Genomic DNA, 22,060 nt, shown 5'->3' on the forward strand with positions numbered 1-22,060 from the left:
AGGGAAGAGGGTACATTCAAAGCTGTGTAAATGAGGGATTTCCAAGGCTACACATGCACGCCCAAGAGCAGAAGAAGGCACAGAAAGGACTAGGGAGGCTCTATGCTTAGCATGGCACTCTTCTCCAAACTCACTGTATGGATAAATCCTGAAGGAGAGCATTTGCACAGGTCAACCTGCAAAGACTTGGAAAGATGTTTCCTCTTTTCCTTCTTCTTCTTCTTTTGTTTTTTTTCATTAAATCCTGATATTCAGGGAAAGCTCTATAATAACAAAGCTGGATAAAGTCTTAAGAAACAGACACCTCAAAGTCCAAATCCTAGCAGTAAAACATGAAAATATCAAAATATTCAGGTTTCCACAAAAGATTATAAAACATGCAAAAAAATAGGAAGAGATGGCACATGCAAAGGATAAGATTAAAGCATTACAAACCATAATTGAGGAGGACCAGTTCTAGGTTATACCAGCAAAATATTTTTTTAATGGTCCTATCCATATTCAACAAACTAAACAGAAACACGAACAAAAAATCTAAAGGAAATCAGGGAAAAAATACCTGAACACAAAGAGAATATCAATAAAGAGATGAACATTTTGAAAAGGAACCGAACAACTGAGGACCACAGTAACAGTAATTTAAAATTCCATACTGTGGTTCAGCAGCAGATTGGAGCTGGCGGAAGAACTGATGAACTTGAAGATAAAACCATTAAAATCATGCAGTCTGTGTGATGATTTTGTGAATTACTGATTATATATGTAGAATGGACAATCAAAAGTTAAGAATGTTTGCGTTTGTTTGGTGTTTTTTGGTATTTAAAAAAATTTTTTTTTTAATTAATTAAAAAAAATCGTGCAGTCTTGGAAGCAGGAAGAAAGAATGAAGAAACGTGAACAGAGCCTGCAGAATCAGTGGGGCACCATCAAGTGTACCAATAAATGCATTGTGGGAGTCCCTGAAAGAAAAGAAGGAAAGGAGTAGAGATGATATTCAAAGAAATGATGGCTGAAAACTTCAGAAATAAAACGAAATATCAATATCTAAGATGCTCAGCAAATGCCTAACAGGATAAACCCAAATATACCTATGCCACAGCATATTATAGTCAAACGTCAAATGTCCTAAATAAAGAAAAAATTCTGAAAGCTGAGAGAAGAGCAACATGTCACATACAGCAGATCCTCAATAAGATAAAATGCCAACTTCTGTAGGCAAGAAGATGGTGAAATGACATTTAAGGTCCTGAAACTAAAAACTGCCAACCAGGAATTCTGTAACTGTCAAAAATGAGGGAAAGATTAAGAAATTCACAAATAAAAGCTGAAGGAGTTTGTCACCACTTAACCAACCCTAAAGAGATGCTAAAGAGAGTTCTGCAGGTTTTAAGGAAAGGACAATAGGTAATAGTTAGAAGCTGCATGAAGAAGTAGAGATTTCCTGTAACGCTAACAATAGGGCGAATTTGAGCACAATTGTATTTTTGCTTTGTTATTCTGTTCTTTATTTTCAATAGGCTTTAGCAGGCAAATGCATAAAATGTAAAGACAGATTAGAGGTTTGGGACTCAAAATATATCAACGTCCTTTCTGACAAGAACTACATAATAGTGGGTACAAAGTGATATAAAAACAGTTAAGTTGGTATCAGAGTGAACTAGACTTATAATTTGTTAAATTAACTCCATGGTACCTACAAAGAAAATACTGGAAAATTTCTTCCTCAGAGAAACAGAAACTAGAGTACACGTTACCAGGGACAGAGAGTAGGGGAAATGGAAATTAATGTATAATGAGTATATGGTTTCTCTTTGGGGAGAGGGGACGGTTTTAATAATGGAAGCTGGTGAGGATGCCACAATATTATGAATGTGATTAATCTCATTAATTGGTATGCTTGAGAGTAGTTGTGATGGGAAAGTTTACCTGGTATGTATGTTCTTATAATTTAAAAAAAGATGGAAAAAAAAGTTCAACTAAAGAGACTATGACAAATGCTACACATGATCATGGATAGGATCTAATAAGAGAGGAAAGCTCAAAAGGACATAATTGGAAAATATGAAAAATTTGGAATATCAATGTACATAGTATTTAATATTAAGTATTCAGGGCACGTGGTGTATACAATCTACACTCAATTGTTCAGAAAATGGGTTGATAAATACATAGACAATATATATTGATAGGTAGGTAGGTAGATATATAGAATGATATGGGAAATGTGGCAAAATGTTAAAATTTGTGGATCTGAATATCTGAGGGTTAGAAGTGTGCTGGAGTTGTCGGTACGGGGTTTGTAAAGGTTTTCTTTAGTCATCGTAAGTTTGGAAGGATTACAAATGAAAAGTTAAAAAATATATACCACATCTACTTGTGGGAAAGAAAAAGCAACACAGAAACCAATATCAAATTGTATTACTTTTTAAAACTTTCAAAGAGCTTTGCACCTGAAATATAGGGTTTACAATTTTAAAACCATATTTAGTTCAGTTTGATGATAACAAACTAATTAGCAGTGTAACTTCTATTGCCATAATATTAAAGATTCATTTTTGAAAACTGAATTCTCCTTATTTAAGGGACGGACTTTTTCTGTGTTGTGGGGACATGTTGTTAGACTTCCATAAATAGTCTAAATATTAACAATGTCTTTGTTAAAATAACTCAAAATTATTAATGTTGATAACCCAGTAAGACTCATAATTTCACAAAGGCAAAAATGATTTTGTGCTAAAAAGTAGAAGTGATAGTTTATCTCCAAATTGATTTCCTAAATATTTATATTTCAGAATATTCTTTAATCTTATTAACCCAAAAATGAGCTTTAAGGTATGTTGAATCCCCCCTGTAAGTAAACTAACAGACTTTCACTTCTAATGTGATAGATTGGATGTACTTTTTCCTGTTCTTCTCACTAAAAACAACTAAACCTTCCCAAATATCCTGGGCATTATATGTAAAACAAATATAAGTGACTCTGAAAGATGGAAACGATGTAGATATCACCACAAGGTGTACTGGAGCGGCTGGAGGGAACTGCCTGAAAATGTAGAGCTGTATTCCAGTAGCCATGTTTCTTGAAGATGATTGTATAATGATATAGCTTTCACAATGTGACTGTGTGATTGTGAAAACCTTCAGTGTCTGATGCTCCTTTTATCTACCTTATCGACAGACGAGTAAAACATGTGGATTAAAAATAAATAAATAATAAGGGGAGCAAATGTTAAAATAAATTTAGTAGATTGAAATGCTAGTAATCAATGAAAGGGAGGTGTAAGGAGTATGGTATGTATGAATTTTTTTCTGTTTTCTTTTTATTTCTTTTTCTGAATTGATGCAAATGTTCTATGATCATGATGATGAATATACAACTATGTGATGATATTGTGAGTTATTGATTATATAACAAGAATGGAATGATCATATGGTAAGAATGTTTGTGTTTGTATGTGGTTATGTTTCATAAATAAATAAAAATAAAAAAATATGGAGAAAACGTTGCAAACTGACTAGGGGACCTTGAAGCCTGAGAACAACAGTAGATTTTCTGAGTTTTCTTTTTTGCCTCCTGTAGCTCAGACATGAGGTAAAGAAGCTAGCAACCTGAAAACACCAATAAATTAAAAAAAAACTCCTACCACAAAACTCTAGTCTTTAACCAAAGTACCTGAAAAGGGGGTAGCCTAGTAAGACAGAAAACTTATAGACAGTGATCACTCTACTTCAACCAAACGCCACAAAAAATTTGTGGCCCCACCTGCACTAGCAAAGGCAAAGTAGAGAACCTAGGCTTTCATCCTTATGAGGCGATAACAAGGCACCCCAATACCCCTGCCAACATGGTAATCAGAGAAAGCCAAATAAGAAGCCAGGACTCTTATCCCTTTCAGTTAGCAAGGAGCTCCCCTTTCCCACTTCCCTACACTCCAGTGTCAGTGCAGAACTCATAAGGAGCTGGAACATGCTACCTTACTGGGTTTCAATAGAGACCAGGTGGGGAACCCATGCTTCTGCCTCTGTCCCCCTCCCCGTCAGAGAGATATCTAAGAAAACCACTTAAAACAGAAAGTTTAAATAAGATCCAGTGTCTCATAACATAATGTGAAAATTTTAAGGTTTCAATAGAAAATCATTCATTATACCAAGAACTAGTCAAGAACCAAGAAGATAAACTGAATGAGAAAGGTTGACAGTTATGTTGGAATTATCTGACAAAGATTTTAAAGCAGTGCCATATAAAAATGCTTTAATGTGCAATTATGAACACACCTGAAAAATGTGAAAAATAGAATATAGAAATAGAAAGTCTCAGCAAAAAAATAGAAGATAAAAAGAGTCTAGTGAAATTTTAAAACTGAAAAATTAATAACCAAAATAAAAAGTCCCGTGGATGGACTCAATTGCAAAACGCAGGGGACAGAGGAAAGAATCAGTGAAGAAATCAGAAAATACAAATAGATATTGCTCAGTTTGATCAACAGAGAGAAAATATACTGGGAAAAAAAAACCTAACAGGAGCTATGAGAGTATAACAAAAAATCTAATATTTGTGTTTTTGGATTCTTGGAAGGAGAGGAGAGGGTGGGACTGAAAAAGAAAACGGCTGAAAATTTCCCAAATTTAGGAAGAGATATAAACCTGCAGATAGAGGAAGTTGAGTGAACCCGAAACGGGATAAACAAAAAAAAAGTTTATACCATCATACATTATAATTAAAGTTATGAAAACTGAAGACAAAGAAAAAAATCTTGGAAGCAGTTAGAGAAAAACAACACCCTACCTGTAAGGCACAATTTAAATGGCAGTGAATTTCTCATCAGATGTGGGTGCCAGAAGAAAGTAGCACAATATTTTTTAAGTGCTGAAAGAAAAGAAATGTCAACCCAGACTCATACTCACAAGATATATCCATCACAACCAGAAGAAAAAATAAGAGAATTTGTTGCCAGCTGACAATGTAAAAGAATGACTTAATAGAAGTTCTCTAAACAAAAAGAAAACAATGAACAAGGGAACCTTGGAATATCAAGATGAATGAAAGAACACAGTAAACAAAAATATGGGTAAATATATTAGGCTTTTCTTTTCCCCTTGAGTTTGCTAAATTATGGTGGATGGTTGAAGCAAAACTTACAACACTGCTTGATATGGTTTTACTTGTAGGTAGAGGAAATAATTTAAGAGTATATTAAACATGACAGGGTAAAGGGACATAAAGGAAGATAAAGTTTTTATACCTGACCTGGAAAAATGATGACACGTAGACTGTGATAAGTTACATATATATAATGTAATACCTAGAGCAACCTTTAAAAAAGCAATACAAAAAGATATACTTAGATGCAATGGATAAATCAAAGTGAAATGCTAAAAAAATGTCCAAGTAATCCGCATAAAAACAGGAAAACAAAAAATAAAATGGCACACGTAAGCCCTAACATATCAGTAATTACATTACATATATGTGATCTCAATACACCGATTAAGAGAAATTGGCAGTTTCGGGTTTTTTTGTTTGTTTGTTTTGGTGCATGGTGAGAATCGAACTGTGGTCTTCTGCATGAGGGGCGAGCATTCTACCACTGAACCACCCGTGCACCCGGCAGAGTAGATTTTAAAATATCCAACTACATGCTATCTACAAAAAAAAAAAATTTACTTAAAATCTGATATAGGCAGATGAAAGTAAAAGGATGGAAAAAGGTCTATCATGCAACATTATTCCTGAAAGCAGGGGTGCTTTATGTTAATGTAAGATAAAGTAGATTTCAGAGCAAAGAAAATTTCCTGAGTCCAAGAAGGACATTAATGATAAAATTATCAGTACAACAAGAAGACAGCCGTTCTAAATTTGTATGCACCAAATAATGACGTTGCAAAGTATGTGAAGCAAAAACTGAGAGAACCAGAAAGAGAATAGACAAATCCACAATTGAAGACTTCAGCACCCCTACATCAACAATTGATAGAAAATCTAGGCAGAAATCAGTAAAGATGTAGAAGAACTCAACACCACTAACCATCAAGATTTAGTAGGCACTTAAAGAATAGTTCACCCAACAACAGCAGAATATACATTTTTCCAAGTGTCTTTGATGCATTTACTATATACCATATCATGGGTCATAAAACAAACCTATGGGATAGGGGAAGGAACTAGTTGATGTTCTGGAGAGGCTGGTCCCCCTGAGTTTCAGGACTAATCTGGCCTCGGAACCCATCTGGAGGTTGTAGTTTTCTAGAAAGTAATCATAGTGCATGGAACCTTTGTAAAATCTCAGGTGAAGTCCTAGGTTTTCTTTAGGATTGGCAGGAATAGTTTTGGTTGGGATTTGGTAAACCATGAAAAGTAGCGGTATCTAGCTGAAGCTTGCATAATAGTAGCCTCCAGAGTAGCCTGTCAACTCTTATTTGAGCTCTCTCAGCCAGGAAGGCTTTCACCCCTGTATGCTGTGTCCCACTAAGGGGAAGGATAATGCTTTCACTTGCAGAGTTGGGCTTAGAGAGATAGAGGCCACCTCTTGAGCAATACAAGAGGTTCTCTGGAAGAAACTCTTAGGCATAGCTGTAGGTAGGCTGAGCTCCTCCCTACATAAATAAGCTTCACAAGAACATGCCTCAAGATCAAGGACTTGGCCTATTGATTTGAGAGTCCCTAATGTTTGAGACAATATCAGGGGGTTCCCAGTGATGAAGTTTAGTAATTCCATATTTTTTCTCCCAACCCTCAAGGAACTTTGCTACATTTAACTAACTGCTCAATATACTCGGGGATGTATCCTGGCATTACATTAAGATATACAGTATTACCATTCTGGGCTTCGTATGTTTGGGTCATTTAAATGATCCAGACAGTTTGAGTTAGATCATGTGCTGAAGTCATAACTTCTTTTGTTAGATATATTCCTGTGTGCTTGTTTTTTTTTTCATGCTTTTGTAAATTGTATCTCTTTAAAGTTTATTTTCTATTTGTTGTTACTCTTCTATAGTTTTATTTTTTCAACATAAAAATGAATTGACTTCAAAGTTGTTTTGATACAGTAATGACTCATCAAGAAGTCTGCCTTAAGCTTTGCATTTAACAGCACTACAGTTTAAAACCTAAAAAAAAATGATCCTTCATTGTGCTATCTAATCTAGGTTACATATTTAAATTATTAAACTAAGTTAACTGTTTCTATTTTTTTTATGTTTTCTCTGATTTTATGTCATTTAAAACCCACTAAACACAAGGTAATTAATTGCTTGTTAGCTATGTCTGCTTTCTTTAAATAGTTTGAGGTTGATGATGGGAATAGTTTCTTGTACAATGTTTTTTAATGCCATAGTCAGGCTGTTCATTGATTCAAGGTAAAAATATAATGTATCACAATATTTAAATAACTTTTGGAAAATATCACATCAAAAAATGTTTATTTATGTGAATGATTGTTTCCGATATTATTATTATTATTATTATTATTATTATTATTATTTCTTCCTGTATGGTTAATTCAACTAATATTAGCTTCCACATGAGATCTCTCAAATCATCCCTGCAGAAGCTCCTGTTAGGGAATTTATAGGGTAATAGGACATTTTATCAGTGATTTTTTAATTTTCTAGATTTTTTTCACTGTTTTTATTGTGGTGGTTATTCTAGACCTAAGAGGATATCATTGGATGTAAATCCTTAAGTAAGATGTTGATAAATAGGGTAAAAGTATGTATTTATGGTATAAAACTTAATCCTTTCATTCTTTCTTAGATCACAGAGCTGTTAGATGTTTCCATGGAACTTGGTTGTTTCTTGGCTGGAGCACTGATCTCCTCTCAAGGCCACATGGCTACTGAAGAGATCATGTCTTATATTGAACCTATTCGTGATTTTCTGGCTATCATTTTCTTTGCATCAATAGGTAATCTTTTTTCTTTATATCATGATTTTCTAATTGCACTTGTAAGCCCTTGCAGGTTAGCTCTGTATATGTCTTTTATATCTGTATTCTATATAGCAGAAGCAGTTCTCATAAAAATTAAATTCATTCTGCATATGTTTGGATTACTAGTAGAAACTGATTTTATACTTTTCCTAGAGTGTGTGAAGAAATCTTATTTTAAAAAGAGGGAAATATAAAAAGAGGACATTAATTTCTTGCTTATTAAACTTTATTAGCATTAAGAATGTGCAGTATAAGTGGTCAGTAAAGACAATTTGACTTTGTCAGAGTATCTTGAGTGGTCAGTCTTTGGAGAAGTGACAGATAATAACAAAATCACAAAAGTCTTTATCACTGCTTATCACTGATCTACAGATTCATTGTATTCCCAATGAGACACTATTGTCAAAATTTAAAAGCTGATTCTGAAATTTATATGGAAATAAGAGAGGCCACAAATAGTAAAGACAGTCCTGAAGGAGAGGAATTAAGTTAGAATATTCATGTATTTTATCAAAGGTAAAATAAGAGTAATTTGGAGAAAAAAAGTCGATTGTGATGATAAAAAAATATTTAAGCCTTCTAGCCTCCTATATTTTGGAGCAGCTAGAAGGAAAAATCCGAGAGGATTGTATGTATGGTAGCCTGTGACAAACTCTGGGATTTGTCCTGTAACTACTTGTTGAAGAGTGCTTTGAAGACTATTGCTTTTTTATTTCTTTGCTTTGCATATATGTTATACTATACAATTAAAAAGTTAAAAAAAAAAAAAAAGAGCATTTTGGGAACTGGATTAAAAATCTGGAGGTTACTTGGTATATAAGGAATTGGAGCACAAAAAGTGGAAGAGGAGGCCCAATAAATCATCTGTGAGCCAGAAACATCCCCCTCTCAGCTGTTATTTGACTCTCTCTTCCCTTTTTGCTGTCTACTGGTGACCCCTCAAAGTGCCAAATAAATTCTGCCAATTTCTGATTATTATTTGAGCTAATGTTCCAGGTTCATGCTTTTTCTCAGTTCCTCGCCAGATAAGGTCTAATACAATCTATTAAGTTTTTTTTTATCTGTTTTTTTATTAATTAAAAAAATAACAATAAGATATCATTCCATTCTACATATATAATCAGTAATTCTTAATATCATCACATAGTTGCATATTCATCATTTCTTAGAATATTTGCATCGATTTAGAAAAAGAAATAAAAAGACAACAGAAAAAGAAATAAAACGATAATAGAGAAAAAAAAGTTATACATACCATACCCCTTACCCCTCGCTTTCATTTACCACTAGCATTTCCAACTAAATTTATTTTAACATTTGTTCCCCCTGTTATTTATTTTTATTCCATATGTTCTACTCTTTTGTTGATATGGTAGATAAAAGGAGCATCAGACACAAGGTTTTCATATTCACAGAGTCACATTGTGAAAGCTTTATCATTGTTCAATCAGCATCAAGAAACATGGCTACTGCAACACAGCTCTACATTTTCAGGCAGTTCCCTCCAGCCTTAATTAATTTTTACTACATTCCCAGCTTGCATTCCATTTATAAAATTATTCCTAGGGGCGGTGCTATGGTGGCTCAGTGGCAGATTCTCGCCTGCCATGCCGGCCACCCAGGTTCCATTCCCAGAGCCTGCCCATTTAAAAAAAAAAAAAAAATTACTCCTAGGTCATCTTGACTAGGGTTTTTACTACCCCATAGTGCCTGCTAGGGCTGCATTGAGTATGTATTTTTTAAAGTTGCTTATGTTAAAACTAAACTTCCATAAATATTTTATTTATAACATATTTACTTTTCTGCTGCTCAAATTATATTCTTAATTTATTAAGAACCATGCTTTCTAATCTAACAAAATAATAATTCTGCATGTTTTTGCTTTTACTATTTATACTCAATATTGCAAAGGGAATTCAAGTTAATTTCTCTGCTGAGACATTTGTATACAATTAGGTATTTATTCTCTAATTTAGTCAGGAACAGAATCCTTTTGTTCTGGAGTTCTTCAGCTTAACACCCTAATATGATTAACAAGTAACAAGTAGATAACACCTGTTTAATTAGAAAGATACCTTTACTTTTGTGCAAAAGATCTAAAATGCACTTCATTAAGGCATAAATAAATAAATGAGAGTAATGATTCCCATTTTTAATAAATACCCATTAAATACTTGCTTGAGCTAGACACAATATTATGTACTATAAGAACCATCGAGCTATAAAGATGAATTAGACATAATTACTACCATCAATGACTTTCCTGTTAGCAATAATTACCTATAGGGGAGAAAGAAATAAAGTCTTATACAGTCCTTAACAACAAATAATGTATACACGGTGGCCATTGATTCTTGAAGAGGTTTAGGCTATGCTTAGAAGAGATTGCATTTGACTGGCCTTCAAAAACAAGTAAGATTTTTGAACCAAAAAGAAAAGAATGGATTTCTATGCTGAAGGAATAGCCTGAGCAAAAACATGGAGGTGCAAAAGTGTGAAACCCCATTAAGTAGAGAGGGGCAGTAGGAGATAAGCTGGAATGTTAAAACAGATGCTATTACAGAGGGTCTTGTTACCATATCAAAGTCTGTGGTTTTTACTGTGTGGGCACTGAAAACAATAATAAGAGTTTTTGAGGGAGATACTTAAACATCTTTTGATTTAGTGACAGAGAAAGAGAGATAGTTAACTAGCAAGTATTTTAGTGATGTGTTGAATATTAAAGAAGACTTAGTTTTGTGGCATGTATAGAAGAGATCCAACTAATACATTTCTTCTCTCAGTAGTGTAGAAAAAAAGATTTAGTATTTCACAATGCTTTTCTTTTTAAAGTGTCATGACAGAAGAAGGCCCTGTATGCCTGATGTTATAGCATCCATGTTTTACCTAGTCAAGCAGGTGCTGGCCCTTTATTAAAATCTGTTTTCCATTCAGTCCTCAAATCAATCCTTCAAAGTAATTATCAAGATTTGTCATCATTTCAAAGATGTGGACACTGACACTCAAAAATTTAATAATTGCATTCAAATTCACATGGATAGTAGATAGTGTGATTGATTTTGAGCTGAGATTTTTAAAGCCCACGTTCTTTCCACTAGATCAAGGATTGGCAAGCTATGACCTATGGTCCGAATCTAGCCTGACACCTCTTCTTTTGAACAATGTTTGTTGGAACACAGCCATGTCTGTTTGTTTAGGTTTTAATTATGGCTGCTTTGGTGCTACAACGTAGCCAAGTTGAGTAGGTACAAGAGAGTCCATATGGCCCACAAAAGCCTAAACTACCTACTATCTAGTTCTTTGTAGAAAAAGTTTGCCAAACCCTGCACTAGATCATCAAAATGATTAATTCCTAGTAACTTCTGGTTTTCTGAATAGTGTCAATAATTTGCTTTTCTTTTCTGTAAAATGAAATTTTCAACAAGGATTTCATCCTCTCCTCCTCACATTTTCCCTTCCTGAAACATTAGGAAGATTACAGAAGCAGTCATTATTTGTTGCTCATCATTCTTCTGTAACAGTATCTACAGGTGGTGTTATAGTTCATTGTCATGTATATGAATTAATCTAAGTTCAGAACACTTTGAGGGCACTGGACCCTCTCATTCACTTTTATATCTGTAGGGCTTAGTATAATGTATGCAATGATCATGATAGCTGCATTTGTCGATACATATTGTGTACCATGTATCAGCTGGGCTTTGTGCTTTACACTTAATATTTTATTTATTTATCCCCCCCAATCCTAATTTCCAGATGAGGAAACTACTACAACAGAGAGAGATTAGGAAATTTACCCAGGTCCACTACTAATAATTCATAGATCCAGGATTTCAGCCTGGAGCCTACACTGGTTACCATTATGTTATACAAAATATATGTTTGATATGTGTTTACAGAACGAATGAAAATAAATAGAAAAGCTATAATGTGACTCATTTGCCCTCCTCCCAAAGTTAATATGTGACTGAAATGTCTATTTCATATTAGTTCTCCCTTTTGTTAATGTTTCTAAATACTGATTTATTCAATTTAGTTTCATAGTTATTCATTAAATACCTACTTAATGCAAGATGCTATACTTTACTGCTGCAAAGGGTATATGATTGAATCACTGTCTATCCCAAAAAGCTCAAAAGTTATTTTTATTCTACAAGTATTTGTTGAGAGCTCACTGTTTGTCCAATGCTAAGTATTTGGCTATGACAATGAAAGAAGCTGGGAAGAAAGAAAGGCATATGCAAAGGCCCCAAAGCAAGAGATTGGAATGGCAAGATTGGTGTGATTGAAATAAATAATTCCCAGGGGGAAAAGAAACAAGATAGGCTGGTGGGTAAATATAGGCCAGATCAGGGAAATTTGGACTTTATCGTGAGGGCAGTGAGGAAACCACTGGAAGCTTTTAAGCAAGGCAGTGATGTAATCGGATCTCTGTTTGAAAGAAAATTCTTTCTGCAATGTCACTGGGAAATCGGGTTGGCAAAGATCTTGTAGTAATGGAGACCAGTATGTTCCAAACTGCAGGTCATGACCCGTTAGTGAATGTGAACTCCATTCAGAGAATCTCTGCCAGCCTTTATTTTTTTGATGAGATTAGATAGGATAAGAATTATCACAATAAGTGACACATAGTAAGGGTAAGTATTGTTCATGAAGCTTTTATTTTAGTTATATACTTGTAAATATTGGATTAAAATGTAAACGATTTCATACTGTTGGTGGCAATTTAAAAAGTTTAAAAAGCACCAGTGTCTGAACCAGGGTAGTTGCATCAGCTGGAGAGAGATGCAAATATTTGAGAATTATTAAGGCATACCCGTAGAACTTAATAAATAATTAAATGTAAAGAGTTAGGAACTCTCATGTATCTGACTTGGGCAAATGGAAAATGGTGATGGCGTTCACTAGGGTAGGAAGCATACATACAAAAAAAGTTTAATGGAGAAGGAGTTCAATTCAGGACATGTTAAATGTCGGGGCCAGTGGATCATCCCAATAGATATGTTCCACAGGCAGTTAGCCTGGGTTTCAAAAGAAGGATCTGTGTTGAAGATACAGATTTGGGGAGTGATCTATGAGAATAGCTATTAAGAAGGGATCATAGCTAAAACAGAACATTAAGAAATTCAGTTATTTAAAGGGAAAACTAGAGGAGCCCAAGAAGGAAACTAGAATGTGTGCTAAAGCAAGTACACTCATTACTAGAATACCAGCGTAGGGTATCAACTATTGTATTTCAAGGCAAGAGGAATTACATCTTGCAAAAAAAGGGGAAAGTTTTACATTTATGTTTCTGAGTAAAACAGAGATAGATGGTTTGTGCATAACTAAAAACTGATTGAGTCTATTGCATTCAAATTTTAAATATCTAAGTACTCTTAATAGAAAGAAAAAGATCTCTGGTAGTCCTTGTTTTCCTTGAAGGGATAAAGATGAAGCTACATTGAAACATGGATAGCCTAACATACCTAGCCCAGGGAAGAGAAGAGGAGAGATGAGAAGCACTTGATTAGGGTTCTATAGAGGAGCAAAGGATTCCTACCTCTCTTCCCCACCCAACCAGCAACCACGTGTTCATTTTTCTACCTTGTCCAGGACAAAGGTATCTCAGAAACCTTTATAGGAGATAATTTAGTGGTTTCAGAATGGGAGGGTTAGGTCCCCAGGAGAAGCTTTAAAAGTAAGGAGAGAACAAAAATATATATATAACGAAAATGTATTTGTTGCTTGTTTCAAAATATATGAGGCAAAGAAAAAGAATGTGAGCATTACTGAGAACGACTCTAGTGAGGGCTCTGTTATCATTTAAATGGCCTTCTAAATTGTGGGGATGGTGGTACTCACTGGGCCTTTGCAAACTTATAGTCTGTGTATTTAGCTTTTCTTTTTCATGGCCATTCTCATTTGTGTACAGAATTCAAGAATCATATACATCTTGGTTAGGATATTTTCATAAGGAAAAATTAGACTTGTAATTGCTTCCATCAGATTTTACCTTATTTTCCTAACAGTAAAAACTGTTGTAGGAAACTTAACAGTGAGGATACAGCATGGAGCACCTAGCTAAATTTATCCTCTTGTGGCAGACTTTTTCTGATTAAATTGGGAGAAGAGGAGCATTTAGGGGAGAACAGCTGAGGAGCAGATCTAATAGAAAATGCTTTTGTGAGTGCCAAAATGACATGCAAGAATCATGCTTAGAAGAATTTCACATTTTAATTTATTTCTTCTCAATATTGAAACAAATGTAATGACCACACTACAATTGAGATTTATAATTGAGAAATGCGTGCCCATTTGTTTGAAGCCTATTCCTGTAATAATGAAAAAAGTTAACTTTTTCATTTTTTCAAACAGGGCTTCATGTTTTTCCTACCTTTGTAATATATGAACTCACTGTCTTGATGTTCCTTACTTTGTCAGTGGTGATCATGAAGGTATCAATTTTCTTTTCTTAGTAATTTCAAATTGTGACAAAATTATGTTGTCTTTTTTTTAATTTTAATATGTTACAAAGCATATTTTGACCTCTTAGGCCTGATTTCCTACCAATAATTTAAGTTTATGAAAGCTCAGGAATGTCATTCATTTCTGAGAGAGAATTTAAAAATGGCAAGTCTGTAAAACTGCTTATTTGCTTGCTCTTTTGAAATCTCATCCAAATCGCCCTCTAACTTAGATTATAACCCATATTTCAGAGAATGTTTTTCCTGCTTATCTACTCATGGCAGGGCTTGAGGAGAGACAGATTTGTTTTAAGCTGGGTTGTTTTGATTTGCTTGGTTAGATTTGTTTTTCTCAGAATTTAGTATGTTTAAAATTAGGAGTTAGCAAAAATTGGAATAGGAGAAATAACTTTCTAGACCCTCAAATTAATTCCTTGCACTGTATTTTGACTGTTATTCCAAATGAATTTAAAGAACAACAAATCCTTATTATTCTGATATATGCAAAAATATATTTAGAAGATTACTGAAAATTGTTCTGGCACTTTCCATTTGTCTCTTCTCTTACTGTAAAGTATCGAGTTGCTTGTGTTAACCTTTAATTTGAGGTTACCTATTTAGTAACTGTTTGGCTTTTTGGATTATAAAAACTGACTTAAAATATTTCTCTCTTAAAGGAACCAAAATCTCTGATGATTGTTAAAGCTGCCATACAGGCTCTGAATTGCTCACCTTTGGATTTTGTTTACATTAGAGAGAAAGAAATTTCTCTTACTAAAAAAAAGAATTCCATCATTAGATTTATACTGTTAATTTAATTTGGAAAAAAAGTCTTGCTCTCTACTAGTAAGCCTAAACTTGTAATTTTACATTCACGTTCTCTGTGAATTTATTTTAAAATATCTTGTATTCAGAAGTTGTCTTATGCATATTTAAAGTGCATCTATAAGCATTTCCCCACTTATATTTTACTCAAGTACTATTGGTGTTTTGGTATTTTCTAACTAGCTTATTATATATGTGTTTTAATTACAAGTTTCTTAATTAATGTTTTGTTTAAAAAAATAACATGGAGACTGTTTTGCAGTTTATTTTGGCAGGGCTAGTCTTATCTCTCATTTTGCCAAAGAGCAGCCAGTATATCAAATGGATTGTCTCTGCTGGGCTGGCCCAAGTCAGTGAGTTTTCTTTTGTTCTGGGAAGTAGAGCACGACGAGCAGGAATCATCTCTCGGGAAGTATGTCTTTAATTCATTTTCTGTGAATTTTCAACATTTGATGAATGTTTTATCACTGTTCATTAACTGTTTTAGGTGGTGTTTCATTATCAAGTATTTCATAATAAGTGTTTGATGTCCTCACCATAGGCCTATAGCTTGAATCAATATTACAGAAAAATTAGTTGCAGGAGAAGTGAGTGACTTGTTTAGGCGCACATTCAGCAACAGAATTAAAATTGGAATCTCAAGTATTTGTCTTTTGTTATGACACTTATAGGATGATTTTTAGGTAATATGGGAACTTTTTGGCTGAGTTACTAGTTAATTTTAACTAGTAAAATTTAACTAGTAAAATTGAAGTGTTACCATCTTTTGTAACAATTATAATTAAGTGGTTCTGATATTTCTTGTAAATAGAAATAAATTAAGTTTATTAGCTAATATGTACTATCTTGTACATTAATAACAACTTTTAAGAAACATAAATGGGTATCTTTATAATATTGGGACAAAATCTAATATGAACCTTATTTATGTGAAGTCTTTACGGTTGTAAACCAGGACTGGAGAACTTCTAGATTTTTTCTTCTGAGATTTTCCTTCAGGTTAGATATCTAAAAGAGACACAATTTACAGTTCTGAACATTTTAAAAAGCACAGGATGGGAATGTTATTCTGTGAAAGTGTGTGTTTTTTTCTTTGCAAATACAATAGAACATCTCTTTCTTCCCTTGCCCCACCTTTAAAAGTTGAGCTATAGTTGTTGACAAAAGTGCTTTTAAAAATTATGTCTCCAAATTTTAGATAGCTGAAATTAAAGCCTTATTACAGGTGATAGCAAAGCTTCCTATATATAAAGTACATGAAAAGTTTTCATATATATATATATGTTTTGGCTTTTTTTTTATTAGCACCTTCCTTTCCCTTTTCTCCTGCTTACCCCCTACCCAAAAAGTATTTGACTTAGATCTTTTCCTTTAAGATTTTGCTAAATAATAGTTGATTTTTTTTTTCACATGGGCAGGCACCAGGAATCAAACCCTGGTCTCCTGCATGGCAGGCAAGAACTCTGCCACTGCGTCACCGTTGCACCACCCAATAGTTGATATTTTTACAACTCTAGATATGCGAATTGTATATATATATATTATATATATATTCATAAATATAAACATCTCCACGCATCCCTATATATAGTATATTGCATAAAACACATTAGCTTTCTTTTTTCTTACGTTCTCATTTGCCTTCTTTTTTTGTTATCCTTTTAAAAAACTCCGAATCTATGCATCTCTCTTTATGTGTTTATGTCTGGCTTTCTCTGTGTAACTTTGTGGTGTATATGTATGTGGTACATATGTACCATTGTGTATGTGAGTTTACTTATATGTCTGTTTGCCATTTTCCACACTTACGTTACCTTTTCTCTCCAGTTTTGCTCATTTTCACTTTTGTTCTTAATTGTGCTGGCTTTTTTGATGGGCTTTTAATTAGAATTTGATGAGATAAGAGGAAGGTTTTATAGTTGGTTGTGAGATGTGGGTTGTAGTTCTGAAGTAGAAGATAGTTTCTCACTAAAACAAAAAATTGATTGTTTTACCTATTACTAATATTATTTAAAATCTGTGTGTTCTTTAAGGATCAGATAGCTAAGTTAAAGTATTAGCCTTAAATGATCTAAGGAAAATTGATATTATAACTAAGAAAAGTATTTTTATAACTAAAAGTAGAGCATTATTGTTTCAGTGAAAACAGGGTAGAGATTGAATAGAGTTTTGTTTTTGTTTTATTTTAATGGATAAAACATTGGTTGATACTGGTAGAAATTAGAATTATTTATTCTCCAAAATACATACTTTTGAATTACATGTGCTGAGATGGGCCTAGAAAACTGTAGACTTTTTGTGCAGACTTGTAAGTTATCTCAAATTAGCTCATTTTTTGTATTTCCCAACTTAGAAATTGTCAACTTCAGGATTCTTTTAAGTTGTTGATTTTTAGACACATACTACTTCATATATGGTGATTTCCATTAGAAATTATGTTTTACTCTTTAACCCTATCCTTTAGTCTAAGCCTTATTTTTTGTTTTTGTTTCTGTTTTAATTCTTTTGGATATCTAATTAAGCAAAATTGAAATATATTGAGCCTGATTGTTAAAGTCACGGCAAGAATTTACTTCTTCCTCATTTCAATATTTTCTAATCCAACAAATGGCATGATAGAGCTAATGAAAATCACTAGTAGAATTACACCAACTTTGATCTACTTGCCTCTGCCCCTCTTTTATCCTGTCCCCCACTTTCAAAGTTGCATTCCCTTTGTTGTTACATTGCAGATTAAAATCTCCCTGTCCACCAACAATGCCATCCTGACCAAAAGTGGGGTAAAAAAATGTAAGAAAATAAGGTATCAGTGGCTCGGTGAGTTCAGATAGAGTCGAGAGCCTACTCTGGAGGCTACTGTTACACAAGCTTCAGCTAGATATTGCTAATTACCACAGTTTGCCAAACCCCAATCAGCACCATTCCTGCTAACCCTAAAGAACACCTAGGGCTGTATCTGAGATACTACAGAATTTTCATGCACTTAAGATTACTTTCAGAAACCTACAGCCTCCAGATGGTTCCTAGGCCAGATAAGTCCTGAAATCCATAGTGGACAGCCTCTCCAAGAACATCAACTAGTTCCATCCCCTTATCATATATTATCAACACCCCTTTCCAACATGACAAAGTTTGAGTGGGCATAGCCCAAACACCCCTAAAGACTGGGAGAAGCATCAAATGAGAAGGAGGAGTTATAACAGAGAAGAAAAGATTTGACAGATGAGTATGACTGCTGAATCAATATATTGATATTTCTTTTACTCTCCAGTGTCTCGGAGCAGCTAAATGGAAAAACCTGAAATTGTGGAACTGTATCCCATATCAAACTCTAAAATTTATTCTATAACTACTTGTTACAATGTACTTCAAAATTTATTGCTTTTTTGTATATATATTTCACAATAAAATTGTTTTAAAAATTTAAAAAAAAACTCCCTGTCCATGTGACAGTTTTAGTATTTGATTATGCAGACTTGCTCTCTATAAATTTGAACTGAATAAGTTATAAATTTTCTATTGATACAGTATGAAATGCTGCTAAACATTTGAAATTAAATGGTTGTTTCTTTGTATCTTGTAAATGTGAGGAAAATAGGGTGTCTTAACTTTAAAATACATTAGAAATAAGTATTTAAAAATGGAATTGTTTATTGAGTTCCATTTGAGAGCTAGCTCAACAATACTTATTTAGGATACGGAATTCATTATTAGCCATTCTGACTCATTTGTAGGTCCTGTAGTGCTGATCCTGAGGCAAAGCTCACTGGCTCCAGTCTACTCAAATATTATTTAGAACTGATTATAGCATTAAATTGTTTGTCAAATCTCAGTTCCATTTCAAATCAAAATGTCCTTTTATCATTGGCTGTGGTTTAACATGCTATAAAGAGATAATGATTTTGTACTTTTTGTTTTCAGGTCTACCTCCTTATATTAAGTGTGACTACTCTTAGTCTTTTACTTGCTCCAGTACTATGGAGAGCTGCAATTATGAAATTTGTACCCAAACCAGAAAGACGATCAAGTGTCTGACAACAGAATCAATAAGACTGATACAATAAATGACTTTGAGAGGAAATTTTTCAGTTTTGTAAATGTACATTCCTTTAAGCCTTATTGGGAACAAAATAACACTGTATCACAGGGTTGGTGTCTTCATATTTTCCCAGCTTATGCAGATTATACTTTGTCAAATTTTAGAATCTTCCAGAGTAATTTATTTGTAGTAAGTTGATTATGCACGGTAGAAATGTAACATTGCATTTTACAAATAGCCTTGCTATTTTGCCTTGATGTGCCTTTTTTTCTGAAATTAATATTAACTTTCTATTGTTAATTCATCAGTTTATGATTTTTTATAAGGAATTAAAAAATAGAAAGCTTTTTTTATTTATGTTACAGTTTAGAGTTGTAATCTGTTGGTCAAATATTTGTTATTAAAGCATCTCTGTGATATGAGATTTTAATTCTGATAGAGTTTGGAAGCTTACTTTTAATCATTAAAACCTATGTTTTCTAAAATGAGATGAATATCTTATATGTCTATTTGCTTTTCATTATAACAGTTTTAAATAAAACACTTTCATGTCAATTTTTATCATGTATAACATTCTTTTTAAATATGTTTTTTGAGGGCGGGCCGCGGTGGCTCAGCGGGCAAAGTGCTTGCCTGCTATGCCGGAGGACCTCGGTTCGATTCCCGGCCCCACCCCATGTAACAAAAACGGAGAAACAGAATACAAGAAAATGTTTAAAAATGTTTCCCTTCTATCCTTCCTTCCTTCTCTCTGTCTTTCCTTTAAAAAAAAAAAAAAAAAAAAAAAATATGTTTTTTGAATTCAAGAATATGCATTCTTTAATAAAGATAATTTATGTTCAGGGTGTAATTAATTGAAATTTATTGAAAATCTTTTTTTTTTAAACTAGGTTTTTGCGTTGAGCTTATCTTTGCAACACAGGATCAGCCAATTTTCTAATTAAAATAATTCAAATATTACCATGTTATTCTCCAAGAGATCAATGCTATCGACAATCCTAAATTCTAACTTTGATATTTCTAAAATTTATTTTGGTTAATATGTAACTCAGTTTAGAAAACCACGCACTGAGAAAGATTTGATCCTTGCAAGGATTTTTCTTAGCAGTACTTTAAACCATAGTTTCCCTATAATATTGGCTTAACAAACATAATAGTTTACTAAATAATTGAGGTAGAGGTATAATTACAAGTTGCAGATCAGTCAGTAATATAAATCAAAACACATTAAAGTAAGATGAAATAAATTGTATCTAGTCTGAAGTAAGTTAATGGAGAAATAATTTTGTAAGTATGTCATTATTTTTAGAAAAAAACAGCATTGGTTTTTTTCATTTCTAAATTATACTAAATTGTCTGGCACAATTTCCCCCCCCATATTTTTGTGTGTATTAAAAATCCAGAATGTAAGTGAGATAGTCTAGTCTGGACATGACCTGTTTATCCAAAATTGACTTATCCATTGTTTTTATTCCTGAATGCCCTTCTTTCTCAACATCTCTAACACTTCACATCTGGACATACTGGGATATGTTTCAGGCTACTGGGTATGTTTTATTTCTTTTTGTATCTCCAGTCCCTACAACAGAGCCTGGAGCTTATTAAATGTTGAACTGAATGAAATCTATTTGATGAGGATGACATCAGGTTTCCCCAAAGAACCTGAAGTTAGTATTACTCTGTGAGAATGAAATAATTACTAAAAATACACACTTAGTTATAAAAGGAAACATCCTTAGATGACATCTGCCTGTCTGAGAATTCAAGTAGCTAGCTGATCTTTTACCTTATCTGCCTAGGGAGAGAGAAAGAATCATGTGACTTTTAAGCTAAAGATGACAGTCTACTGTTCTCATCCCCTGTGGGGCCATCCCTCCCACCATCTAGGATGTTATTCTCTTAACTATTCACTCACCTGTATCTTCGTCCTTACCCTCTCTATTGGTGCCTTCCTGTCATCATTAACTTGCTGTGGTAACTGGTATAATCAATTGACCTCATAATTTAAAGCCCCCTATATGTAAAGAATTGTACTGTTCAGACCTGTAGAAATCAAAAAGAGAATGGCAAATACCATGGTAGCTACTTAATATTCAATGGAAAATTAAGGTATTAGCAACTTTTCTGTTATAGTAAATACCTCATGGGAGACAGGTTAGGAAAGAATCTTGCTTTAGTTTTTTGAAGCAACAGATATAAAATGAACCAAATGTTTATGCATCATTTACTGTATGCAAAGCAGTAAAAGACAATAGTTACTGCTCTCTAGGAAGCAATACTCTTTGAGGTAGATATAAATTTAAAATGCATAACTAATACATAAATGTGAAAACAAGACATTGTGATAGCTAGGGAAACAGGTGGAATGAAGCGTGTTAATTCTGATATGTGATCTGGGGAGGCTTCTTGGAAGAAGTAAGATATAAGCTGAATTTGAAAGGTAGATAAGATTTCAGTGTGAAAATGTGCAGGAAGGGTATTCCAGATGAAGTGTCTAGTTTGAGCAAAAAACGTGTATGTAGGAGAAGAGCAGGCTGTCCTGTATTCGGGGAATGAAAGTGAAAATAGTGTGAAGGATGTAGAATGCATATAGAGAAAAAACTGGAATGGTCTTTGCCACATTGCCAGTAAGTTTGGATAATGATAGGGAGATCTCTTCAAAGCTCTGGGTCCTCTTACAATTGCCTTCAGTAGTTCAGGGAAGAGTTAACAAGGGTCTCAACTGAATTTTGCACTAATCAGTGAGATTTGGTGACAGACTGGACATTAATTTTAGGGGTGGAAAACATGAAATCAAATCTTGAGCAACTGGAAGATAGCAT

The 22,060-nt window shown here is 33.6% G+C and overlaps 1 protein-coding gene across 1 annotated transcript in view; it reads left to right on the plus strand.

The window, feature by feature from the left end:
- Positions 1-19,726, plus strand: part of SLC9D1 (solute carrier family 9 member D1) — a 141,140-nt gene extending 121,414 nt beyond the window's left edge. The window contains exons 10-13 of the mRNA XM_077158749.1: positions 7,754-7,904; positions 14,286-14,365; positions 15,462-15,611; positions 19,121-19,726. Coding sequence (XP_077014864.1) covers positions 7,754-7,904; positions 14,286-14,365; positions 15,462-15,611; positions 19,121-19,234 — 495 coding nt within the window. The 3' untranslated portion in view covers positions 19,235-19,726. The remainder of the gene's footprint in view (positions 1-7,753; positions 7,905-14,285; positions 14,366-15,461; positions 15,612-19,120) is intronic.
- Positions 19,727-22,060: the final 2,334 nt, after the last annotated feature.

This window comes from Tamandua tetradactyla, chromosome 4 (genome assembly GCF_023851605.1).
Source record: "Tamandua tetradactyla isolate mTamTet1 chromosome 4, mTamTet1.pri, whole genome shotgun sequence".
NCBI lineage: Eukaryota > Metazoa > Chordata > Mammalia > Pilosa > Myrmecophagidae > Tamandua > Tamandua tetradactyla.